General features: G+C 41.1%; 1 protein-coding gene across 1 annotated transcript in view; it reads left to right on the forward strand.

Annotated features, from left to right (window-relative positions):
- ntsr1 (neurotensin receptor 1 (high affinity)) overlaps positions 1-22,210 on the forward strand; it is a 90,435-nt gene that overhangs the window by 37,280 nt on the left and 30,945 nt on the right. Inside the window, exons 2-3 of the mRNA XM_026154669.2 lie at positions 1,913-2,114; positions 19,249-19,333. Coding sequence (XP_026010454.1) covers positions 1,913-2,114; positions 19,249-19,333 — 287 coding nt within the window. The remainder of the gene's footprint in view (positions 1-1,912; positions 2,115-19,248; positions 19,334-22,210) is intronic.

Below are 22,210 nucleotides of genomic sequence, written 5' to 3' on the forward strand. Positions count from 1 at the left end.
TCGGTGCATTGGTGGTTCTTGGTGTCCGGGGCTGGGCGCTCAGGTATGTACCGGCTCACTCCCAGTGGCTGCCTGGCGGGGCCTGGCGCCTGTTGCTCAGTCAGGCCTCCTCCGGGGTGCAGGGGGCCTCTGGGCCTGCGGCTCGATTCACTCTGGCACAGCTGGCTGCCGGCAGAGCCGGCGGGCACTCCGGTGCAGCCCCCTCTAGCTTCTGCTCGGTGGATACTGGGTGACGCCTCGTCTGGGGAATCTCAGCCCTTCCCATGAGGGTGGCACGGATGCCCCTCCGGTGGTCCTCTTTGGGCTCTCGTGCTCTGGGAGCCTCTGGATGTCTGGGGCCTGGATCTCCTCCATGCCTGCTTCATGCCCTGGGGGACAGGGCTATGGCTCGCTACATCCTCTTGCAGACCATTACATGTGGAAACCATTTGAATACAAGCGCGCTGATCCACACAGGTATGCACACGGGTGTTCACTGCTCGTAGACTTAAATTACACCTTTCTTGGCTGCTACTTCAAAGCTCATTGTGCGCTGTCTGTCCTGCGTGCTGCACAGCAACATTGAATATTCAGTATTTACTGCTGTTTACACTTAGCTAGATTAATGCGATGGTGTTGTGTTTAGTATGTTGCTTTGGGGTTTTTTTTGCTTGTTTTCTATTCTTCTTCTCTCAACAGGTGATCCAGGAGATTTTTTTTCTCCCCCCCTTTCTCACTGTCTCTCTCCCCTTCTGTTTTTCTTTTCCTTCCTCTTTCTTTCTCCCTTTCCTATCCCTCACTCATGTCTGTCCCGTCTGTAACATCTGAAAATAAAATATAATAAACAATAAAAACAAAGGTCAATCAAATGGACCAATACGGCAATGCCACGATGATCCATTTGGCAAAGTAAATCCATTTGGTATCCTTGTTGGTCTTCAGACAACAATTCTGATGGCTAAAGAACCAAATGGGACAGGCAAAAAAAAGAAAAAAAAGAAACTGTTCTATCCCCGGGTGAATCCAGTAAAAAGGGAAATAATGCAGAGAGAAGTCAATTACCTCCTTGAGCATGGCTTAGCCGTTCCAAGTGCTAGCGCATGGAGCTCCCCATGTGTGTTAGTGCCCAAATCTGACAATACTCCTCGATTCTGCACGGATTATCGAAAGGTGAATGCGGCCACTAAAGCAGACTCTTTCCCATTACCTAGGATGGATGACTGTGTTGATCGGATGGGATCCGCTACTTATGTGACCAAATTGGATTTATTAAAGGGATATTGGCAGGTTCCTTTAACTGCAAGAGCGTCTGAGATCTCTGCATTCGTTACCCCCGATCACTTCCTTCAGTATACCGTGATGCCCTTTGGTTTGCATAATGCGGCAGCGACATTTCAGCGCCTGATGGCTAAGGTTTTGGCCGGGGTCCCTAACTGTGAGGCCTAATTAGATGATGTGGTCATTTATTCTGCTTCCTGGAGCAGTCATCTCCAAACCCTCTTAACTGTTTTTAAGCGTTTCGAGGAAGCATCACTCACTGTAAATCTGACTAAATGTGAGTTTGGAAGAGCCATATATATATATATATATAGATATATATAGATATATAGATATATAGATATTTATATTTTCCATACAGGTAATCTTGACATAAAACAAGAAGTAAACTGAAAGATGGGCCAAACATATATTATATAGATATAGATGCAAACAGAAGAAACACGGGAGCCATCTTTAATCTCCAACCTATTATGGCGGTAGGGCCAATCATCAGCCTCGAGGGACACTGGGTTTTTGTTTTGTTTTGGGGGGTTTTGTTCTATTTGTTTGCTTTTTAAATAACATATATACATTTTATCTTAGTGAAGCAGATACATAGTTTTTCTGTCAGCACTAATCTCCAGTGTTTACAGCCTTCTCTCTTTTTGAACAGGTAAATGCATTCCTGTCCTTTGTCATACCGATGGTGGCCATATCTGTTCTGAATGGGGTCATTGCCAATCAGCTGTTGCGGATGTTCCGTGAGGCTGAGCAAGACAACCGTGTCTGCATGATTGGTGCAAATCCCACCATGCTGAATTTCACTGTGGAGTCCAACCGTGCTCAGTCGCTACGCCATGGAGTTCTTGTTCTCCGTAAGTAAACACTCCAACACTTTTCTGACAGGAATGGGATTTGGTGTGGTCTTCTGCTGCTGTTCAAGGGTTAGCAGGTTGTGCATTTTTTTGCATACCTGAATTGTAGCAAATGGTTATTAGTTTTCTGTTGCTTTGCTAACGGCTCAAAGCAGTTTGGTCATTCTCCTTTGACTTGAGGCATCAAGACATTTTCTGCTGTCATTGAACATGCAACTAAACATAATAATAATAATGGATACTTTATTGATCCCCATGGGGAAATTACTTGTTTTTCTCTGCATTTGACCCATTCACTCAGTGTGCAGCCCACTAAGCAGGCGCCCGGGGAGCAGTGTGTAGGGACAGTACCTTGCTCAGGGGTACCTCAGGGTAGCCGTTAAGTGGATTTGAACTGCCGACCTTCCGATCATGGGGCGACCACTTTACCTACTGAGCTATCCCTGCCCCTACAAAACATGGCTCTATTCATAGCATAGCATGTAAATGTGAGAGTAAAAATAGTGATATCTTATAATTATATCAAATTTGTACAAAGTATGTTCAGTGTATAGAGACAAACGTATATAGCGGATCCTAGGGATCTATTAGGTAATACAAAAGGTAAAAACATGTTTTATATCCTCTTTTATTCATTTCTTGAGAGTTATTGATGTTTCTGTAAAACACTAGAATTCTGTAAATTCTGACATTTTGAAAATGCATATCATTTATTTATTATAGTTTATTTAAATGAGCAAAAATAAATTTTCATAAATCTAATTTTTAAAAAGCTTTAAGCAATTACCAGTCATGGTGTCACGGTTCTGGGTCAGTTTAACCCAGTATTTTCAGTTGTCATGTTTTTGCAGGTTTAGTTTAGTTCCATGTGTCATTTTCTGTCTGTCTCTCAGTGTAGAGTCTGCGTCTTAGTGTGATGGTTTCTTGTTCCTGTTTTATTGTGAAGGTCTGCGTCTCATGTGAGTGTGTTCAGTTTTACCTCTGTCTCGTCTTGTTGATTATTCCCAGCTGTGTCCACCACCTGTGTGTAATTCCCATGTGTTTCTCTGTGTATTTAAGTCGTGTCCTCTGTCATTGTAGTTGCTGGTCTGTCTGTGTATCCACCATGTCTCACCCGTGTGTTCTCCCTGCTGTCCAGCTCCTCTGCTCGTTCTCATTCTTGTCCAGGTTTGTGCTCTGTAGTTTAGTTGTTTCCAGTCTAGTTTAGTTCGTGCTCCATTTGCTGTTTGTCCATATTTATTTCGTGTTCAATAAACCACCTTCACTTCTCCACTACTGCCTGCGATTGGATCCTCATTTATTATTTTCACACGGCTCTCCTCACCCGCCGTGACACATGGTTCACTCCCTGATTTAAAAAAAAAAAAAGATTGAATTACAAATTACCAGGATTTATTTGACACCATTTGCAGAGGTTTTTAATGCAGTGGTGTTCTTTTATCATAGCCAATGTTCAGCTTGAAAATTAAATGATAGAGATTTACTTATATGACAAGGTTATCACTATGAAGACCACCATTTTTTAAATAAATGAGAAATGTTCACAAAATGTTGTGATATAGCCTTGGATTTTAGATGCTGGTGTTAACAGACTTCAAGCTTTGGAGGATATTAATAGCCTGTTAAGCTGTCCTCAACCTTTTGTGCTTGGGTACACTCCATCACCCACTATGAGAGGCATAAAACTCACTAAGCTTCCATGCACGCAAGCATGTGCACTTTATCGATATCCACCTGCATTAACTCAGCAGCTTCATCAGTCTATCAGTGATCCACACACCCATCACTCCAGCCCTGCAAATGATTCAAAGGAGGCTTATCCTTAGACATATCCTTTTAATCAAATGTGGATAAATTATGAGCTGCAAATAGTCATCATCGGAGACCCGAAGAAACAACCCTTTTAAACATGTCTTCCAACATCTTTTTATGACTACACCTACACCTAAAATTTCCCGGTGGATTCCTGCTGTTAAAATTTCCTCGATTTTCATCGATACAAAATGCTAAACTTCAACAGTGACAGTCTCACAGCAAACTACATGCAATCTAATGATGTTATTTCAGGGTGATCTTGGCTGTACACAAGACTGGTCCTAAGCATGAGCAACTTTTTTGTTAGACAAAAGCTACAAATGTTTGTTAACGTATTTTCATTAGCCTTCAGTTTCGCTTAACTGCCCCTTTTCTTTCCCCATCATAAAGTAAAACAGAGAATGGATTATTTCCATTTAATACTGTCTTAGAACAACCAAATATATTTAAAAATGATTAGTTAAACTTAAAATTAAGGGAGTGCATCACTTACCCACCACTAGCCTGTCAAATAATCTAGTAAAGTTTAATTTATATCTATATTTAAAACTAATGGTTATTTGTATTGTTGTCTGCAGTCATTTTACTTTTGGCACAAGCAATTCCACTGATGTGTACAAAGCTTTTGAGATTCACAGCTGAGAGAAGCCTTAACTGATTCAATGCAGCATTACTACATTTAACTTTTTTTCCCACAGTGACAAAACTTGTGAAAAAGTTGGGACACTGTAAAATCAGAATCAGAATCAGAATCGTGTTTATTGGCCAAGTATATGTGCAGACACATACAGGGAATTTGGTTCCGGTAGATGGTGGCTCTCAAGCACAGCAATGTAAAACACACACACACACACACACACACACACGTGTCTATATATACACATTACACATACATACACAAAGCTGTGTAAACCAACTATAAATAACGAATCTAAACTTATATACATATAATACAGAAATGAATGAGGTGGAATGAATACTACAAAATGTACATAAGGTGCAGCTGCAGTCTGGCAGTGGGAGCAGTGTGACAGGTCAACTGTTAAGAAGGGAGATGGCGAGGGGAAAGAAACTGTTCCTGTGTCGGGTGGTCCTGGTCTGCAGGCTTCTGTACCGTCTGCCAGAGGGCAGCAGATCAAAAAGTCTGTGTCCAGGGTGTGAGGGGTCTGTGATGATTTTCCCAGCCCGTTTCCTGGTTCTTGAGAGGTACAGATCCTGGATGGAGGGCAGGGGCATGCCGATGATCCTGTTTAGTGGCTGCTCCATACCAGACTGTGATGGAGGAGCACAGGACAGACTCAATGACCGCAGTGTAGAACTGGATCAGCAGCTCCTGTGGAACACTGTACTTCCCCAGTTGTCTCAGGAAGTACATCCTCTGCTGGGTCTTTTTGAGGATGGAGTTGATGTTGGTCTCCCACTTCAGATCCTGGGAGATGGTTGTACCCAGGAACTTCAAGGTCTTCACAGTTGACACAGGGCTGTCTGATATGGTGAGGGGGAGCAGAGTTGAGGGATGTCTCCTGAAGTCCACTGTCATCTCTACAGTCTTAAGAGTGTTCAGCTCCAGATTGTGCTGACTGCACCAGAGTACCAGCCGCTCAACTTCCTGCCGGTATGCAGACTCATCACCATCTTGAATGAGGCCAATGACAGTGGTGTCATCTGCAAACTTTAGGAGTTTGACAGCCGAGTTCTTGGAGATGCAGTCGTTAGTGTAGAGGGAGAACAGTAGTGGTGAGAGGACATGTAAATGTAAATAAAAACAGGATGCAGTGGTTATCTTAAACCCATATTCTATTCAAAATACAACAAAAAAACCCCCAAATGTTTAAGCATAATCATAAAAACTGTTGCCATATTTTGAGTTTGATAAAAACCGCTGGAATCAGATTTTGCTCCTAATTAGGTTAATTGGCAACACTATCAGGTATAAAAAGGACATCTCAGAGTTTCTCCAAGAAAAATAGGCAGCCGTTCACCAATCTACAAAAAAAACAAAACGCACCTACAGATTATGAATCCATTTCAGAATAATGTTCCTCAAGAAAACTATGAATGTCACATCTCTACGTGCAAGGGACAAGTCTGAAAATAAATACTGGATGCCTGTTATAGTTGGGCCCTCATGCAGCACGATTCTGGCATGTAAATCATTACATGGGGTCAGACTTCTAGAAAACACTGTTTATGAACACAGCTCTCTGTGCCATCCACAAATGCAGGTTTAAGCTCTGATAAAAAAGCATCTTCCAGAAATGTTGCTGTCTTCTCCTGGCCAGAGGCCAGAGGCAAAATGAAAAACTGTTAAAAATTTTTATTAGAGTCCAGATTCTGAAGTGGCCTATCTGTAATATTTTGAGATAATCCACCCTTTACAGCTCTAGTCCAAAAATGTAATTTCTGTGTGGTAACAATTGTTCTTCTGATAATTATTTACCATGTTGTCAATAGTTGTGGTCAATAAAATGCAGCTGTATGAAAAAAAAAAGTACACCTTCTTTCTTTATTAAAGCTTTACACATCCGGACATAATTAAAAATAAAATCCTCAGCAATTGGGCACACACAAGCCGAAGCAAAGAAGCACTGTGTGAAAAACTAAGTAGACTTTATTGCTTCCATAGAAATTACAAGGGTAACTAGCAACCAGGTACTGCTAATCAGGTGCACTTGATTAACTGATCATCTGTAAATATAAAGCAGAAGTTTTTGCAGTTTGCTGTTCTGAAGCATTCAGGTCTTTGCCACCCATCAATCTGGGAATGGTTTGAAGCTTCTTTCCAAATAATTTCAAGTCTCTCATTCTACAATGAGAAAGATTATTCACAAATGGAAGTTGCTAATCTTCCCAGGAGTGGAAGTCCCAAGAAATTCTCCCCAAGGTCAGACCATACACTGCTCAGAGAAATTGTAAAAAAAAAAAAAAAAAAAAGGATATTTTGATTTCACCCATTAAAAGAAACAGCAGAATTTCCAGAAGCATTTTTCCTGATAGGAGTCATATTCAACTACCATAGCCAGCTACTTCATACACACATTTTCTAAAAGAACTGGTTCTTACATGGCAGTTTTCTACTCTGTCTTAGCACTCAGAGCAGTTTACACAACTTGCCTCAGTCATACAAGCACTTTTTTCTATGCTTTTTTTTCTATGTCATTACTTTCTATCATTCACCCATATTTATACTCTGATGAATGCATCAGAGAGCAACGTGGGGTTAGTATCTTGCATAAGGATATTTGGCATGCAGACTGGAGTAGCTAGGGATCAAACGACCAACTTTGCAATTGGCAGATGACCTGCTCTACCTCCTCTACCCGTAGCTCAGGAAGGGTGCAGTGGTTTAACTGACTGGGCCTGGTTCACTTACAGTTTTTTACAGACGCTAGGACACATTTCTCAATACTTAGGTCACTTTTGCAAAACTCCTCACACAGTGAGCACACAGAGGTCTATGTGGGCTAAACTGAGGACCAGTTATCATTGTTTTGGCACAAAATGCATTTAATGACTACATCTCTCAAATTTCATGAATTATTTTCTCACTCAGACACAACAACTGCCAAAACTCTTTGTACGTACAGGACATTTTGCATGTGCTTACATACTGTTTTCAAAACTGTTAAACTTATGGCCAAAACAATAACACAATGCAAAACTTAAAAAGACAGCAAAATTAAACAGCAATATTTTATTGAAACATATTTTAAATCTAAAAATGCAGTTTAACCAGCCACAGCTTATTCTCATTGTAGATGAACATCTACACAGGTGTTACTCCTTCAATTTTGGCATGCCAGAAGATTATTTCCTAGGTGTGTTGGCCTAGATGACATAAGATGTGATGTGGATGAGAACCTGTGGCCAAATGGAGAAGACCGAGTAGATTAGCATTACTATTGTATGTGTATCAGTGGATGGTGTGTATACAAATTCTTGTATTTTGGGATTACTTAGTGCAAAAAAAAAAAATACATAAACAAATATTAACGAATTCTGCATGATGTCTGATTCATTCCAGTAACATATATTGAAATTATAAACAGAGATGTGTCCTTGTTTTACACAAGAAAACACTGTGTAATGCTACATGTTGTTAGTGTTTTTTAGGTCATTGTTTTGTGGGTGACAAAGTGTGTTTGTCGGCTGTCAACCTTTGCTAGTGTTCTGGAAGAATGAGTTTATTTGAGACCTGAATAAAGTGTTTTGGTAGTTGTAGTGCATTTTGAATGTGAAATGAACTGCTTTGCCAAGCTGAAGGTCAGTTAGGAGAATTATGTGAAGAGTTTTGCAAAAGTGACCTAAGTATTGTGAAATGTGTCCTAGCGGCTGTAAAAAACTGTAATACCTGGCTCATATGACACTGGCAAAAAACCCTGGAATATATATTTCCATTTATTTGAGAGTCATTGAAAATATCTTTCGTCCCCTGTTTGATGAAACGACACATGATACCTGATCTCTGGCATTTCATGAAAAATTCACTGTGTAATAAAACATATAATGTCTTTCTATAATAATTCAATTTTCATTCTTCGGACCCATTTGTCAAATCACAGAATGACTTTCAAACTTAACTGGATCAAGGGGGAACGTTGTATTCAAATGGGTTCCATTTTTTCTAATATTCCCAATTATAGCAGTAGTTGCTGTGATCTGTCCTGCTGTACTCAAAGTAATGTCGCACTTTAGTGACAATCCAATTAGCTGGATAATGTCAGGCAAATTAAATACAGAAAAAATACATTTTGTAATGATTTCTCGTACTGTTCTGACTTAGAGTGCTATCATTATCATACAGAGACAGGCAAATCTTAGTTGTAATATGTCTCACATATAATGTGGTCTTGGGTTATGAGAACAGACCAGTCCCTCCCTTCCTTTTACTCCCACTCCATGTCCTTTACTTAATTAGAATTATTCTTCATATGTGTGTGCGATAATTACAGTTGAATAGGTCCAAATTCTGAACCCAGTCAAAACATAACCTGTCTTTGTTTCATCATTGACAATTCAAAAAAAGCTTTTACTACAAAAAACACAAATCTAGTAAAGATTCATGAAATCTGCCCCCAGGGTTTTGTCACTGATGTTTCTGCCTTTATCACCCATCACCCAGAAGATTTCAGTTGCCTTCCCAGCATTGCCAGTACATTATCTGTGCTTGCTTTTGGTAGAACTTTGAATTGGGTCATTATTAATATTGGTGGTCAGAGACTTGTTCAGTACTTGAATTTCAATTTTTGATCTTATTTTTCTTCAAATAAATTTGGTTTGTTTGGTTTAGCTGTAATTGGCTTTTTTAATGCTCACATTTATGTATTTAACATCTAACAACCTACAATTTACAATGCTTTTTGAAATATATACATATATATAGCTTTACATTTTGAAGCTTTTAGAATTGTAGGGGTCTTGCAAGTGTTGTTCTAATTTTAATGCAGGATAAACAGCCATACAGAGCAAATACTCCCCCAACTCATTCTATTTCAGTATAGAGTGACACTCTACTGCAATTTTCAGTTCTTTATGGTCATACTGCCTTCTCTCATATGTTAATCAGATATCACTCTACGCCTGTGTGTGTGTGTGTGTGTGTGTGTGTGTGTGTACTTAGCACAGTAGCAGAACAAAACATGGCTCACTCAAGTTAATAACAATTCACCAGCCTGCAATCGAGGTTTTCCAGAAATTGATCATTTGTCGGAAAACAAGAACCAAATCTAAACATCTGCAAATCTAATGGGCTCGGCCAGAGCACTATGAGGAAGGCTGTAGCTCTCACTTCATTTTAAAGGCATAGATGGAATAAAATAAAGAGACCTATTCACATAAACAAAGAATAAAATGTAAAAAAAATAATAATAAAATAAAATAAAACTCAGACCATTCTCAATCCGACGCGTAACATAGCAACGATTTGTCACATCCCGAGGCGTCCCATAGGAACGCGAAAGGTAACCTTCTGCTTCCCTATGATATGCGCTGGATTGTGGATAGAATCCAATAGAATGACGCTCCCGGCGGTAACATTTGTTCCAGCAGTGTATTCCAGCCCTAACCCTAATCTTAACCACAGACTTGATCATATTAGATAGTGTTTTCCAAAGTAATTAATGATGATAAAGTAAAACGAAATGTACATGTAGATTCATTCCAAATGGTTCTCATGTTTCCTGACGTTTCCAAACATGTAACATAGAGACGTGTTGGGTGGCCAAAAACGTAACATACCGACGATTTCTCACATGGCATAATATGTTACGCTTTGGGATGAGAACGTGTTGGGAAAATACCAAGGGGACAGGAAGGATGTACCTATCACTGACCGGAACAAGCTCTAACGGTCATATTCTTTGACTTTACAGGTTGATCAGCTCAAGCTTACAAGTACATAAACACAGTGAGGAAGTATTCATGAATACTTATAAGTTTCATAAGTTAACTTTCACGGCTGGGGCAGCAGTCTTGTGGTGATGAGAAGGAGGATCCAAGTAGCAGACAGCGGCAATGATGTGAGTGAGTTTATTTACAGTGCATAATACATAACAAAAGCGAGGGCTGAACCAAACGTAAACCTAAACTGGGAAAAACTAATAAACAAACCTAAGGACACGGGATGATACGGAGAAAGCAGGGCAGAGAGACGCGGAGAAACACTGATTAACACAGAATAACACAGACGAACCCACGAGGAGCACAGGCAGACACACACACGGAAATGAGGGAATGACACACCAGAGGGGAACACAGCTGAACCTAATTAGACACGACGAGACACAAACCTTCAAAGTAAAACGGGAAACTCACAGACTGTTTTACAACACAAACGAACAGAGCACAAGGGGAAGACACAGGTAAATGGCCTGCATTTGTATAGCGCTTTTCTAGTCCATAGGACCCCATTCACACACACATTCACACACTGGCGATAGCAAGCTACATTGTAGCCACAGCTGCCCTGGGGCGCACTGACAGAGGCGAGGCTGCCGGACACAGGTGCCATCGGGCCCTCTGACCACCACCAGTAGGCAAACACAGGGTTAGTATCTTGCCCAAGGATATTTGGCATGCAGCCAGGATGCAGCCTGGGATTGAACCACCGACCTTCTGATTAGTGGCTGACCTGCTCTGCCACCTGAGCTACAGCCAGGTAGGGATAATAAAACACTGAACACCAGAACCAAACCCTAAGAACTAATATAAAAGCAGAAGAAACTAGAAAATAATAACAATAAACTCAAAATGCTGGGTCACCGACCCAGGACCATGACATTAACCTTATATAATTATAAAAACAACATAACTTTTATTTATAAGGGAAACATGCTTTCAAGTGAAGTCCAAAAAGGTAGGGATAAGATGAGAAAGACTTTTACACACACCAGAACTGTTTCACAGGTTATGGGTTTTTTATATATATATAAAATCATAAATGTATTTTATGTTTACCAACATGCCTACCTCTATTTATAATGTACAATGAATTATTCACAAATGCCCCTCCAGATAATTTAGTGGGTACTAAATTTTATCGACACTCAGATAAATCTGTCCAAAAGAGTGAGTACACTTTTCTTTTGTTTGTGTATTTGTACAGTGGTAGTTAGGAATTTACACATTGGGCCCCAGGGATTGGTGAGCCAGAGTTGGGGGTGGGGGTGGAAGGTTGCAGACGACCTTATTAGACAAGTACGGCTCCAAATATTTGAGCTTACTCTTCACCATAGTGCTATGGTTAAGTTCTACTTAGCAATATGAATAAAAAGGCCATGACCGAGGAAGGTACCATGATTTCAGAAATGCTGAACAGACGTATTGACAGTGACAAATAGTAATGAGCAGAATGCTGAGGACTACGTTGTCTTTGTGCTAGAGACTACAGAGAAAAAAGATCTGCCTCTGACTTATTGATTGACTATATGGGTGTAATGCAAACACGCATAAATAAACATGTTCATGTATGCATGATAGCAGGACGTTACATTAATTTAAATTCATTTTCTGGAGACTAATTTAGAACACAACCATAACTAATGTGGTAAGGTATTGTTCATGTTGTGGGGACAACAACTCATGCACACACAAATGCACACTGTTTTTACTTCTTCAGTTTGTTTATGTACTTAAGGTTATGGAAAGACAGGAAATTGCCCTGTTGAGGCTTGTCTCAACAAACAGCGGATGTTATTACACCCACTGAGGAATCAACAACAAAAATATCAATGTTAAGTGTTGCCAACTTTGTGGGATATTGTGAGACAAGTATTTCTTAACAGGGCACAAAAGGATGGAAAACAAAGGACTATCAATCACCTGCTGTAGACAGAATCTCATACCCAGAGATATAAAAGAGTAAATGTATGTTTGACCCAGTAATAATCTCTACTCACAGACATAAAAATCAGCACTTGAATATCTTTGGGGTCTATGTTCTGCTGCCTGCCTATCATGCAGTGATAGGAAATAACAGAGAACAATAAACACTGTTTAGAGAGGTTTCTTTAACTACATGCGTTATGTTGCATTCTGGATATGACAGCGGGGATCTTTAAGAAGCTGCTAGGAAACCAGCAGACATAAATGACAACAGTAGGCATTATCAGCAGCAACTGCCACCAATTATTCAGCCACACTGGGATTTTGAGGTAATAGATAATTAACCTAGGGAGATCACAAACTTTGCTCTATCACTAACTATTCATTCTTACAGGTTACTCCAAAACAATGAAATCTGAATAAAAATGTTTTGTGGTGAAATCAATGAGTTCAGCCTGATGTCAAGTCTGTGTCACACAAGTAAATGGACTGGTTCTTATAAAGCACTTCAGTCTACTTGAGCACTCAAAGTGCTTTATTCACACAAGGACTTTTTCTATACGTTAGTGCCTTCCTTCTAACAGTCACACTCTGATGAATGTATCAGAAAGTAACTTGGGGTTCAGTGTCTTGCATGCTTGGCATGCTGACTGGAGGAGCCAGGAATTGAACCACCAATCTTTAAAATACCAAGTTATAACTATCAGGTCTTTAAGTCTGACGACATTAGCTGTGTCTGGGCCCAAACTCTGCTGCAGGTCCCTAAGTAAAACAATCACTGCAGCATCACTGAGAGTTGAAAAACTGTCTAAATTCTTTCAACTGTAATAAAATGATCAGTGTGGCTGCTCTACCGGGTGTAATAATTAAGTTTAACATCCAGGCATCCATGAAAACAGATTTTATTCAATTTAATGGAATTGGAAGTTAGCAGGGAGTTAGCTTGCTAGTTTCCATCTAAATATAATATACCATGTTCAGACTGAGGGATTTCTGAAACATTTAAAACTTACAGCTCTGCTATCACTTCTGACATAAATGAAAACAGAACTAAACAGCAGTGGCATTCATAGGGTTACTGAAGTTTGGCTAGCTGGTATATAACAATGTGCTACGTGATCACTAGCGACATAGCTATGTTAGCATAATATAAACAGTGAAGCTGGAGGATGAACGCTAACTTTTTTCCACTCGATAAAAGTTAATGTTAACGGTTCCCGATGGTCAGGGACAAATGCAATCTAAACTAAACTTTAAAATGATTAGTGGTAATAAAAACTGAGAGGCCATCAGTGATCACAGACTGTTTAAGGGGCTTGTTGAGATTAAATAGAACAAGATACAAAGCATTAAAACATTTTAAAAATATAAAAGCCTTATAAGAAGCAGCAGCGATGAGATGATTCAGGAGGCCGATCACATGGGAAGCGGCGGCAACTCCAGGGCAGGTCTGGGGTTTGTCCTTGATGGTGAGGCTCCTTAGCCCACAGATCTGGAGGACGATGGCGGCGCCAAATAAAACTTCAGGTGGCCTGGAAGGTGGCCTGTGATGGTGTGGTTGGTTGATGGCCGAGGAGGAGAAGGAGTACGTGCAGGCTGTGGCTGAGCAGGATGTGGACATGCATTCCGCGCAGGATGTGATCTGGCAGGTGTGCAGACCAGACAGCGCAACGACCTCTGGTGGAAACATGGCTGGACCAGACTGCACAGAAACCTCTAGTGGAACAGAATGAGAACCAGACGGTGCGGAGAGCTCTGTTGGAGCAGAACCAGATGGTGATGTGGAGATGTGGAGATCATATCTGGCTGGATAAGCTTGCCTGAGTTCCCAGCAGATGACGCAGGCGGCTGGGTCGGCTCGCTCAAGCTCTCAGCAGAGACAGAACAATGAGACTGCTCAGCTGAGCTCCCAGCTGAGACAGGTGGAGGCGGAGTTGGCTAAAGTTGTGCAGATCACACCCCCTGCACACAACTCCACAGCTAAGGCTACTGTGAAGTGCTGGCCATTTTCCTCATGGGAATGGATACAGTGCTGGTGCTTGCCGAACACCAGCCACCCCCTCCCAGTGGGTGCAATGACAGGCTGAGTGTCAGCTGTCCCCACCCTAGGAACAGGGACAGGCGCAGGAACAGGCCAGATACCAGTTGCCTCCACTCAAGGAACAGATTCCGGTGCAGAGGAGGACTTGGCCATGGCTGCCCTCACCTGTGGAGTAGGTGACTGTGGAATAGCTGTTCAGCTGTGCTTCCCAGGTGTTTTCACTTTGCCCATTTCCTGAGTCCTGCACAATGGGTCCAAAACCTGTTGACAGCTTACCATAACACAACGCTAACAAGCTCTACAACTTCAAAATGGCCTGACCCGAAGACCAAAATAACAATCTTCACACATTTAATGTTACATTAATGTTTCATCACTAAGTACACACATGTCTATACTTTTCAAGAAACTTACACTTTCACTGATCTTTACAGTAAAAGTAAAAACAATCATTCATTCCTGGACTGCGCTGTGCACATTGAAGAGAACGGCAAACTCAACATCGAAGTTTACCGGAAGCCCACACACACGGACCAGTACCTCCTCTTTGACTCCCATCACCCTTTGGAACACAAACTTGGAGTAATTAGGACCCTACACCACCGGGCAGAACATGTTCCCTCTAAGCCTGAAGGGAAAAAGAAGGAACACACACATGTAAAGGAAGCACTCAAAACGTGCGGCTATCCTAAATGGGCGTTCTTAAAGTCAGCAAAGAGGCACAGAAAAGAAGATCAGACACCAGCGAGGGAGGACAGACGCAACAACATTGTCATCCCCTATGTAGCCGGCGTATCAGAGAAACTCAGGAGAGTTTTCTCCAAGCATGACATCCCAGTGTATTTCAGACCCAGCAACACGCTCAGACAGAAACTGGTTCACCCGAAAGACAAAACGCCAAAACACAAACTTAACAATGTGGTGTATGCTGTACAGTGCAGCGAGGAATGCTCAGACCTCTACATTGGAGAGACCAAACAGCCACTTCACAAGCGCATGGCACAACAGAGAAGAGCCACCTCCACAGGACAAGACTCAGCAGTCCATCTGCATCTTAAGGATAAAGGACACTCTTTCGAGGATGCCAATGTTCACATTTTGGACAGAGAGGACAGATGGTTTGAAAGAGGAGTGAAAGAAGCCATCTATGTCCACTGTGAGCGACCATCTTTGAACAGAGGCGGGGGTTTACGACACCAACTCTCTGCCATCTATAATCCAGTTTTGAGATCCCTTCCCAGACGCCTTAACGCCCACTCACATCCTGGGCCATCTGACCTCAGGAATTCGCATGATTAGGTGGGGCCAGGTTTCACAATGAACACACCCGAAACTCTGGCTGATTGGGACCCACGCCCAGTTTCCCACCTTGGCTCAGGCGATTAGAGGATCATCAGGGGGTCTTTTTGTCCCTCTGTGGGGGGTCACTCCCACTAGGTTTATATCTGGGACTCTCCACCATTTGACCTTAGAACTGAAGAAGCTTCTCGGATGAGAGGTGAAACGTCTTCAAGCAACTTAAAGAAGTCCAGACGCTTTTCTTTGCAAGCTCCTTTGACTACGATGACCTGGATGACTGAGAACCTTCACAGACAATCATTCATTCATTCATTCATTAAGTCAAAGTTAAAGTAAACTTTATTGTCATCTCTGCTATATCCAGTCCAGCATACAGAGATTTGAGATGATGAGGCTCTGGTTTCATCAGTGCAAAGCAAGCTAATAAATAGATATAAAAATGAGAAGAAAATAAATAAATATCCGCTTGAGAGTTACAATTAGAATTTACAGTTGGTGTGGTTTAAAGTGACCAGTGTAGCAGCTTGTAAACCCAGTTCAACCCAGAGTGAATAAGATTGTTCATAGGGCAGCATAAATTGCCCATAGTGTAAATGACCTTTAAATTTGGTAAATATTTTTTACATTTGTTTGAAAGGCACTTTGGTTTTATTTTTGAAATCCGTGCTTTTATTTTGAAACAGGAAACTGGCACAAAACCGCTAAAGGGCTGTTAGTAACGTTTCTTTTAGGATATGGTAAATAGTGTGCCTTAAAGTGAAAAATATGTACGTTTACTTTGCCAATTAGTACCTGGCTGACAGTGGCACAAGGTTTGTTAATGTTTCCTTTAACGGAATAAGTTACATGCAATCAAAATGTCGTTTAATAGAGTTTATGTTGTTAACCTTGACCTTGACCTTTATGTGTAGTTGTAAGTTAGTGAGGTGATATAATGAATTGAGTGATGTAAATTTGATGTAAATGCTATATGTGAGCAGGAGAAATTTGTTTCCTTTGATGTTATGGTATTAATATTGCTGGTTTTGTTTTGCTCCCAGCTCTTACGGTGTCTTCACTGAATGTTTCAATAAAAACTTTTCCAATAAAACCTCTGTGAAGCATCAGTATAAGAGACCATCATTCAGCCAGGGATGCTACACATAGAGTAGCGTGTCTTACAGAGGTAGTGGTGTGCAAAGTGCAAAAAAAGTCAGTTAACAGATTGTGTGGGTGTGTGTGGTGGTGGTGGGGGGGGGGGGGGGGGGGGGGAAGGGAGGGCTGGTAGTGAGTTCAGGAGTCTGATGGATCTGGCCCCGATGCTGCGGTAGTGTCTGCCTGATGAGAGGAGAGAAAAGAGTCCATGTGAGGGGTGTGACGGGTCGAGCACGATACCTGAGGCCTTACTGATGCAGCGATTTGAAAGATGACTGTAGCAGAGGGAGAGATGTTCCAATGATCTTGGTAGGTGCTTTAACAATCCGTTGTAGTTTGCTGAGATCATCAACATTGCAGTTTCCAAACCACACGGAGATGCAGCTGGTCAGAACACTCTCTATTGTCCCTCTGTAGAACATAGTGATGTTGGGAGGAGAGAGGTTGGCCCGCTTCAGACATCTCAGGAAGTGGAGGCGCTGCTGGGCCTTTTTGGTGATGGAGGTGGTGTTGGTGGTCCAGGTGAGGTTGTCTGAGATGTGAACTTACATGTTAGGTATACAGTAATCTGCTATTTGGGGATAATGCCTAGCTATAGCTGGGATCCAATGCGAGTTTCACATTTATGCTTTCAACTTTAATCGTCAGCCATATCTAGGTAATAATGGATTGCATTTATAATAATAATAATAATAATAATGGATACTTTATTGATCCCCATGGGGAAATTACTTGTTTTTCTCTGCATTTGACCCATTCACTCAGTGAAGCAGTGGGCAGCCCACTAAGCAGGCGCCCGGGGAGCAGTGTGTAGGGACGGTACCTTGCTCAGGGGTACCTCAGGGTAGCCGTTAAGTGGATTCGAACCGCCGACCTTCCGATCATATATATAGCGCTTTTTGGGCCCTCAAAGCGCTGTACAGTTCCACTATTCGTTCACTCTCACATTCACACACTGGTGGAGGCAAGCTACAGTTGTAGCCACAGCTGCTCTGGGGCAGACTGACAGAAGTGAGGCTGCCATATCGCACCATCGGCCCCTCTGGCCATCACCAGTAGGCAGTAGGTAAAGTGTCTTGCCCAAAGACACAACGACCGAGACTGTCCGAGCCGGGGCTCGAGCCGGGGCTCGAACCGGCAATCTTCCGGTTGCAAGACAAACTGTCAACTCTCTTTACTACTACTCTAGGTACTTTACTCTTTTGGAAAAAAGGAGTTTATGTGACACTGACAGCATTTTGCAAGATTTAAGAGGTCGTCAAAGCAGTTTTTCCATATGGTCAAATACAGTGGTCCCCAGTATGCTGTATCCAGTGACCAAAGAATACTGAACTAGGAGTCTTTCTTCCCTCCTGTGTTACTCCAAATCAAATACCCTTGTGTGGTGATGAGTTCTGAGGGTATTTATGTAATCTGTTGGATGGAATCCAGCAAAGTAGTAATCTTGGGGTTCATTGCACTTTTTTTCTATATGTAAATTCCCTTGCTCAACTTTTATCAATAAATGTTTGTATCATTCTCTCAGTCTCTGAAGGCTATTTATTGAGTTTATTTCATCAATTTTCTTACATGGATTTTAGTCATATATAATGCAACTGATGATGTACAACTAATTTAAATATACCTAATATTAATGGTTCTTTTGTTCTGTCTGACTTTTACATACATTTTTCAAGTATTGAATTATACAAACTTAACCACAAGGTCCACATAAGTTAAACATTTGCATGAGCTAAGGGCTACTCAAATACTATACTTCGGTAGTATAGTAATTACTATAGCAATTACGGAGGTTCCATAAAAACAGAAACAGACTGGTCGAGCTGCAAAGATCTGCAGGAAAAAGGGGTAAATTAATCAAATAAATTAAGCACATAGTGCTGATAATAGTGTTTATTGTCTCAGTCTCTCTGTGTTGGTTTGAGCAGAACATTTATGATCCTGTCCAGTTATTAAAAATGAATATTCTACCTGAATATTTTTGACAGTGTACGAGTCCCTTTTGGATCAGAAAGACTCCTACAGCATTATCTACTCTGAGTTTTAAGTGAAACTGAAATATTTGCCAGCTGGTTGACATAGTGCGTCATCATGAACATGATAAATAATCAGTACAGGGAATTTCCAATATCCATAAAAAAGGTCTCTCTTTTATTACAAAATAAATCATCTGGTTGTTAACAAATTATGACAGGAGATACTGGATTCAATCCATGTGGTTTTTGATTTCAAAAATTCAACTGAAAAATAATTTCAGTGATGTGTACAGGAAATTTATTGACACTGTCACAATACTGTTCTGTTGATCTTTTAAATCAAAAATTCACTGGTTTCTTTGTTCTGATGTCCTTGGTATAAATCAACAATCAAAGCATTTGTTTAAGCCTGATTCCTAATTACTTGTGTCAACATCCTGCACAGTGTGCAAATGAGTATTTTCCATTAACAAATCAATTTTCTGTTTTTCTGTGTCTGTTTGCCTAGTTACTGGTGTCTAACACTTCCCCTCTTCCTTGTGTTCAGGAGCTGTGGTAATAGCCTTTGTGGTCTGCTGGCTGCCCTATCACGCTCGCCGTCTCATGTTTTGCTACGTGACTGAGTGGTCAGAGTGAGTAACGATTCCTCTCAGTCTTTCATGCAAGGGAACATTCACTACTTGGTTTAGTCCACGGGTCAGCAACCTTTAACACCCAAAGAGCCACTTGGACTCGGTTTCCACGCAAAAGAAAACACTGGGAGCCGAAAATACTTTTTGAAATCTAAAATGAAGATAACACTGTATACATTGTTTTTTTTTACCTTTATGCTTTGTGTGAATAAGTAAAGTTTATTTATTAAGTGCTTTTCACAGACAGACAGTCACAAAGCGCTGTACACAAATATTAAAATAAACAATATAATCAATAGGAATTACACACAATTTAAAAGATCAAATGTAAATAATGTAAAGAATATAAAATATGTAGATCAACAAAAGGCTTGTTTGAAATATAAAGAAATATAACAAAAGGAAAGACACCCAGCCAAACTAAAATGACCCGGCAAACATAAACTGTTGTGAGCCGCCAACCTTATATCGCCTTTGGGCTTTTGGAGCCTTGACCTGACTTTCAAAAAGTAATTGGAAAAAAAGCACTATGCTGCTAGAAAGTGAAAAATATATACTTGCAAAATTCTGCCTAAATATGTATTTTACCTTTTTAATGTGTGTGGCGGGGTGTGGCCTGCTGCGCCGCTGCAGGGGAGGCGGACGCACCTGAGCAGCACCCGCAATCACGCCTCGCTGCCTTAACGTCTGTGCCATCTATGCTGTTGTGTTGGTATGTGTCGGGCTGTGAGCTGAAAAGCTACAGCCGGCTGTATGCGTACAGCAACCGTGTGTGAAAAGTGGTCAATAAAGAGATGCTGAAAAGCAGCGGGTCTGCCGTGGTACGAAGTCACTTTCATCTTTACGCAGGACTGTAAGCTGTCATCTGTGAGGTGTGAGCGATGTTTGTTTTTAAACATAGTTCACGGTGGAGAACAGCTGCTGACATAATGTTGACCCGAAGATCCATAATTGGCCTACATGGGGTCATTATAGGACCAGATGTTAGCAATGCCTGACAAGACGGATCTATCTATCTATCTATCTATCTATCTATCTATCTATCTATCTATCTATCTATCTATCTATCTATCTATCTATCTATCTATCTATCTATCTATCTATCTATCTATCTATCTATCTAGTGTCTATATATATCTCATCCTAATTGGACTGACTTCATTTAAAAATCTCAACCTCTCGTTCTTGCCCCCCCCCCACAATTAACCTTTGCATTGTTTCATTAATCAAATCAAACAAACAACATCTCAGCAGCTGAATGGTCCTACTCAAAAAGTCTCTTTCTTCTGTTCCATATGAATAATGGATAACCAGCTGGTAAATGTGGCAGCTGAAAAATCATACATCCAGAGTAATTAAATGCACTTCCTATTCAATGAAACACAGTAACCACACGGCTTCTGTGGCTGGCGCCCCATTAGAGCAACACAAGTTGCAGAGCATGTTTGCTTGTTGCAAAAAAACAAAACAAAAAACAAAACACTTTAGATGATGTGCATAATAATTATGAATAATGAATAATTATCAAAATAGTTTATAATATATGTTTGGTGAATTAACCAAGGTCTTCTGTTCTGCTTCTGTATAATCTACAATTTATATTATTGACATAAAAGTAACTAATGTTCTCAGATAAATAATGAATTTAAAAAGTACTGCCCCATAAGTTTTAAATTTTTAATACAATTACAACTACTCCATTTTTGTATTTTAGTATAGAACTTTATAGTTGTATGCACAGTCCCCTCACAGCAAGAAAGACAAACTCTCAGATTTAAATCTCCTGAGCCTTTCTATTCTGGATTCCTCCCAAAAAGCACATGAATGTTATTTTAAATGGTTAAGAAAATGGGTAGATGATAACGTACATTCCATCTCTCACAATACCAACATGTACCAACATTGCTCTAGTTGCCTAGGTTATCCAGATATGTGTCATTCAAAAGAATCCTTTTCTCCCATCTAGTGGAGTTCCCCCACTTTTCCAGCTGAGGATCATGGCCTCAGATTTGCAGGTGCTGACACTGGATCAGACTTTTACTTTAAAGAAGTAAAGCTGTGTTAACCATCCTAAATAAGAGAGTTTCTGTGTTAACCTTTCATTGGTTTTCTGAATTGTGATGGTTGGGCCCTTTTTCGGTAGGGGGGTGAGAACTCACCACTTTGGGGAATAACGGCCTGTTTTATTTGTTTTATTGGATTTCTTTATTTTTTTGAGTGTTTTGGGGTTTTTCTTTCTGTTACTTGTGTTCTTCAGGGCCCCGTTAACATTGGTGTACGGTGTAGGTTCATGAGGGCCAGTTGAACAAATAAAAGGGTTACACGTGATTTAAAAGTGACTGTAGTATGTTTCTGTCAAACCAGGTTGTCTTGGAATAGGGGCACCTGGGTTATCTGGTTGGGTACAGGTATGTGGGGCTAGGCTGAGTTAATGCTCGACAGCGTAGTGCACTCCGGGCAGCCGTTGTTCGCAGGTTTGAGCCCTGGAGCCCCCCCCCCCTTCTGCGCTAGCAACAGCTAAAACCATTCTTACAGTAGTAAGTATCCAGGTCAACTGTACTAGGGGAGGTCACGGACCCAGATCCCACTACCCCCTAGTCGTTCAAGGCAGCTTGTGCACTTCTATACCCTTACATAACGGGGCTAGCAGCCCCTTACACAGGGACAGGACCAGACGGTGTGGAAACCTCTAGCAGATCAGAAACAGGACCTGAATCAGACAGTGTAGAAACCTCTGGCAGAGACAGAGTGAGGTGGAGCTGTGCAGGACACACAGCCAGCCCAGGATGCTATGGCTGGGGCTGTGCAGTGTACGCAGTCTGTTCAAATGGCTCCACTGGCATCAACAGCAATGTGGAGTATCTAGTTGGCTGGATA

This window comes from Astatotilapia calliptera, chromosome 20 (assembly GCF_964374335.1).
Source record: "Astatotilapia calliptera chromosome 20, fAstCal68.1, whole genome shotgun sequence".
Lineage (NCBI taxonomy): Eukaryota > Metazoa > Chordata > Actinopteri > Cichliformes > Cichlidae > Astatotilapia > Astatotilapia calliptera.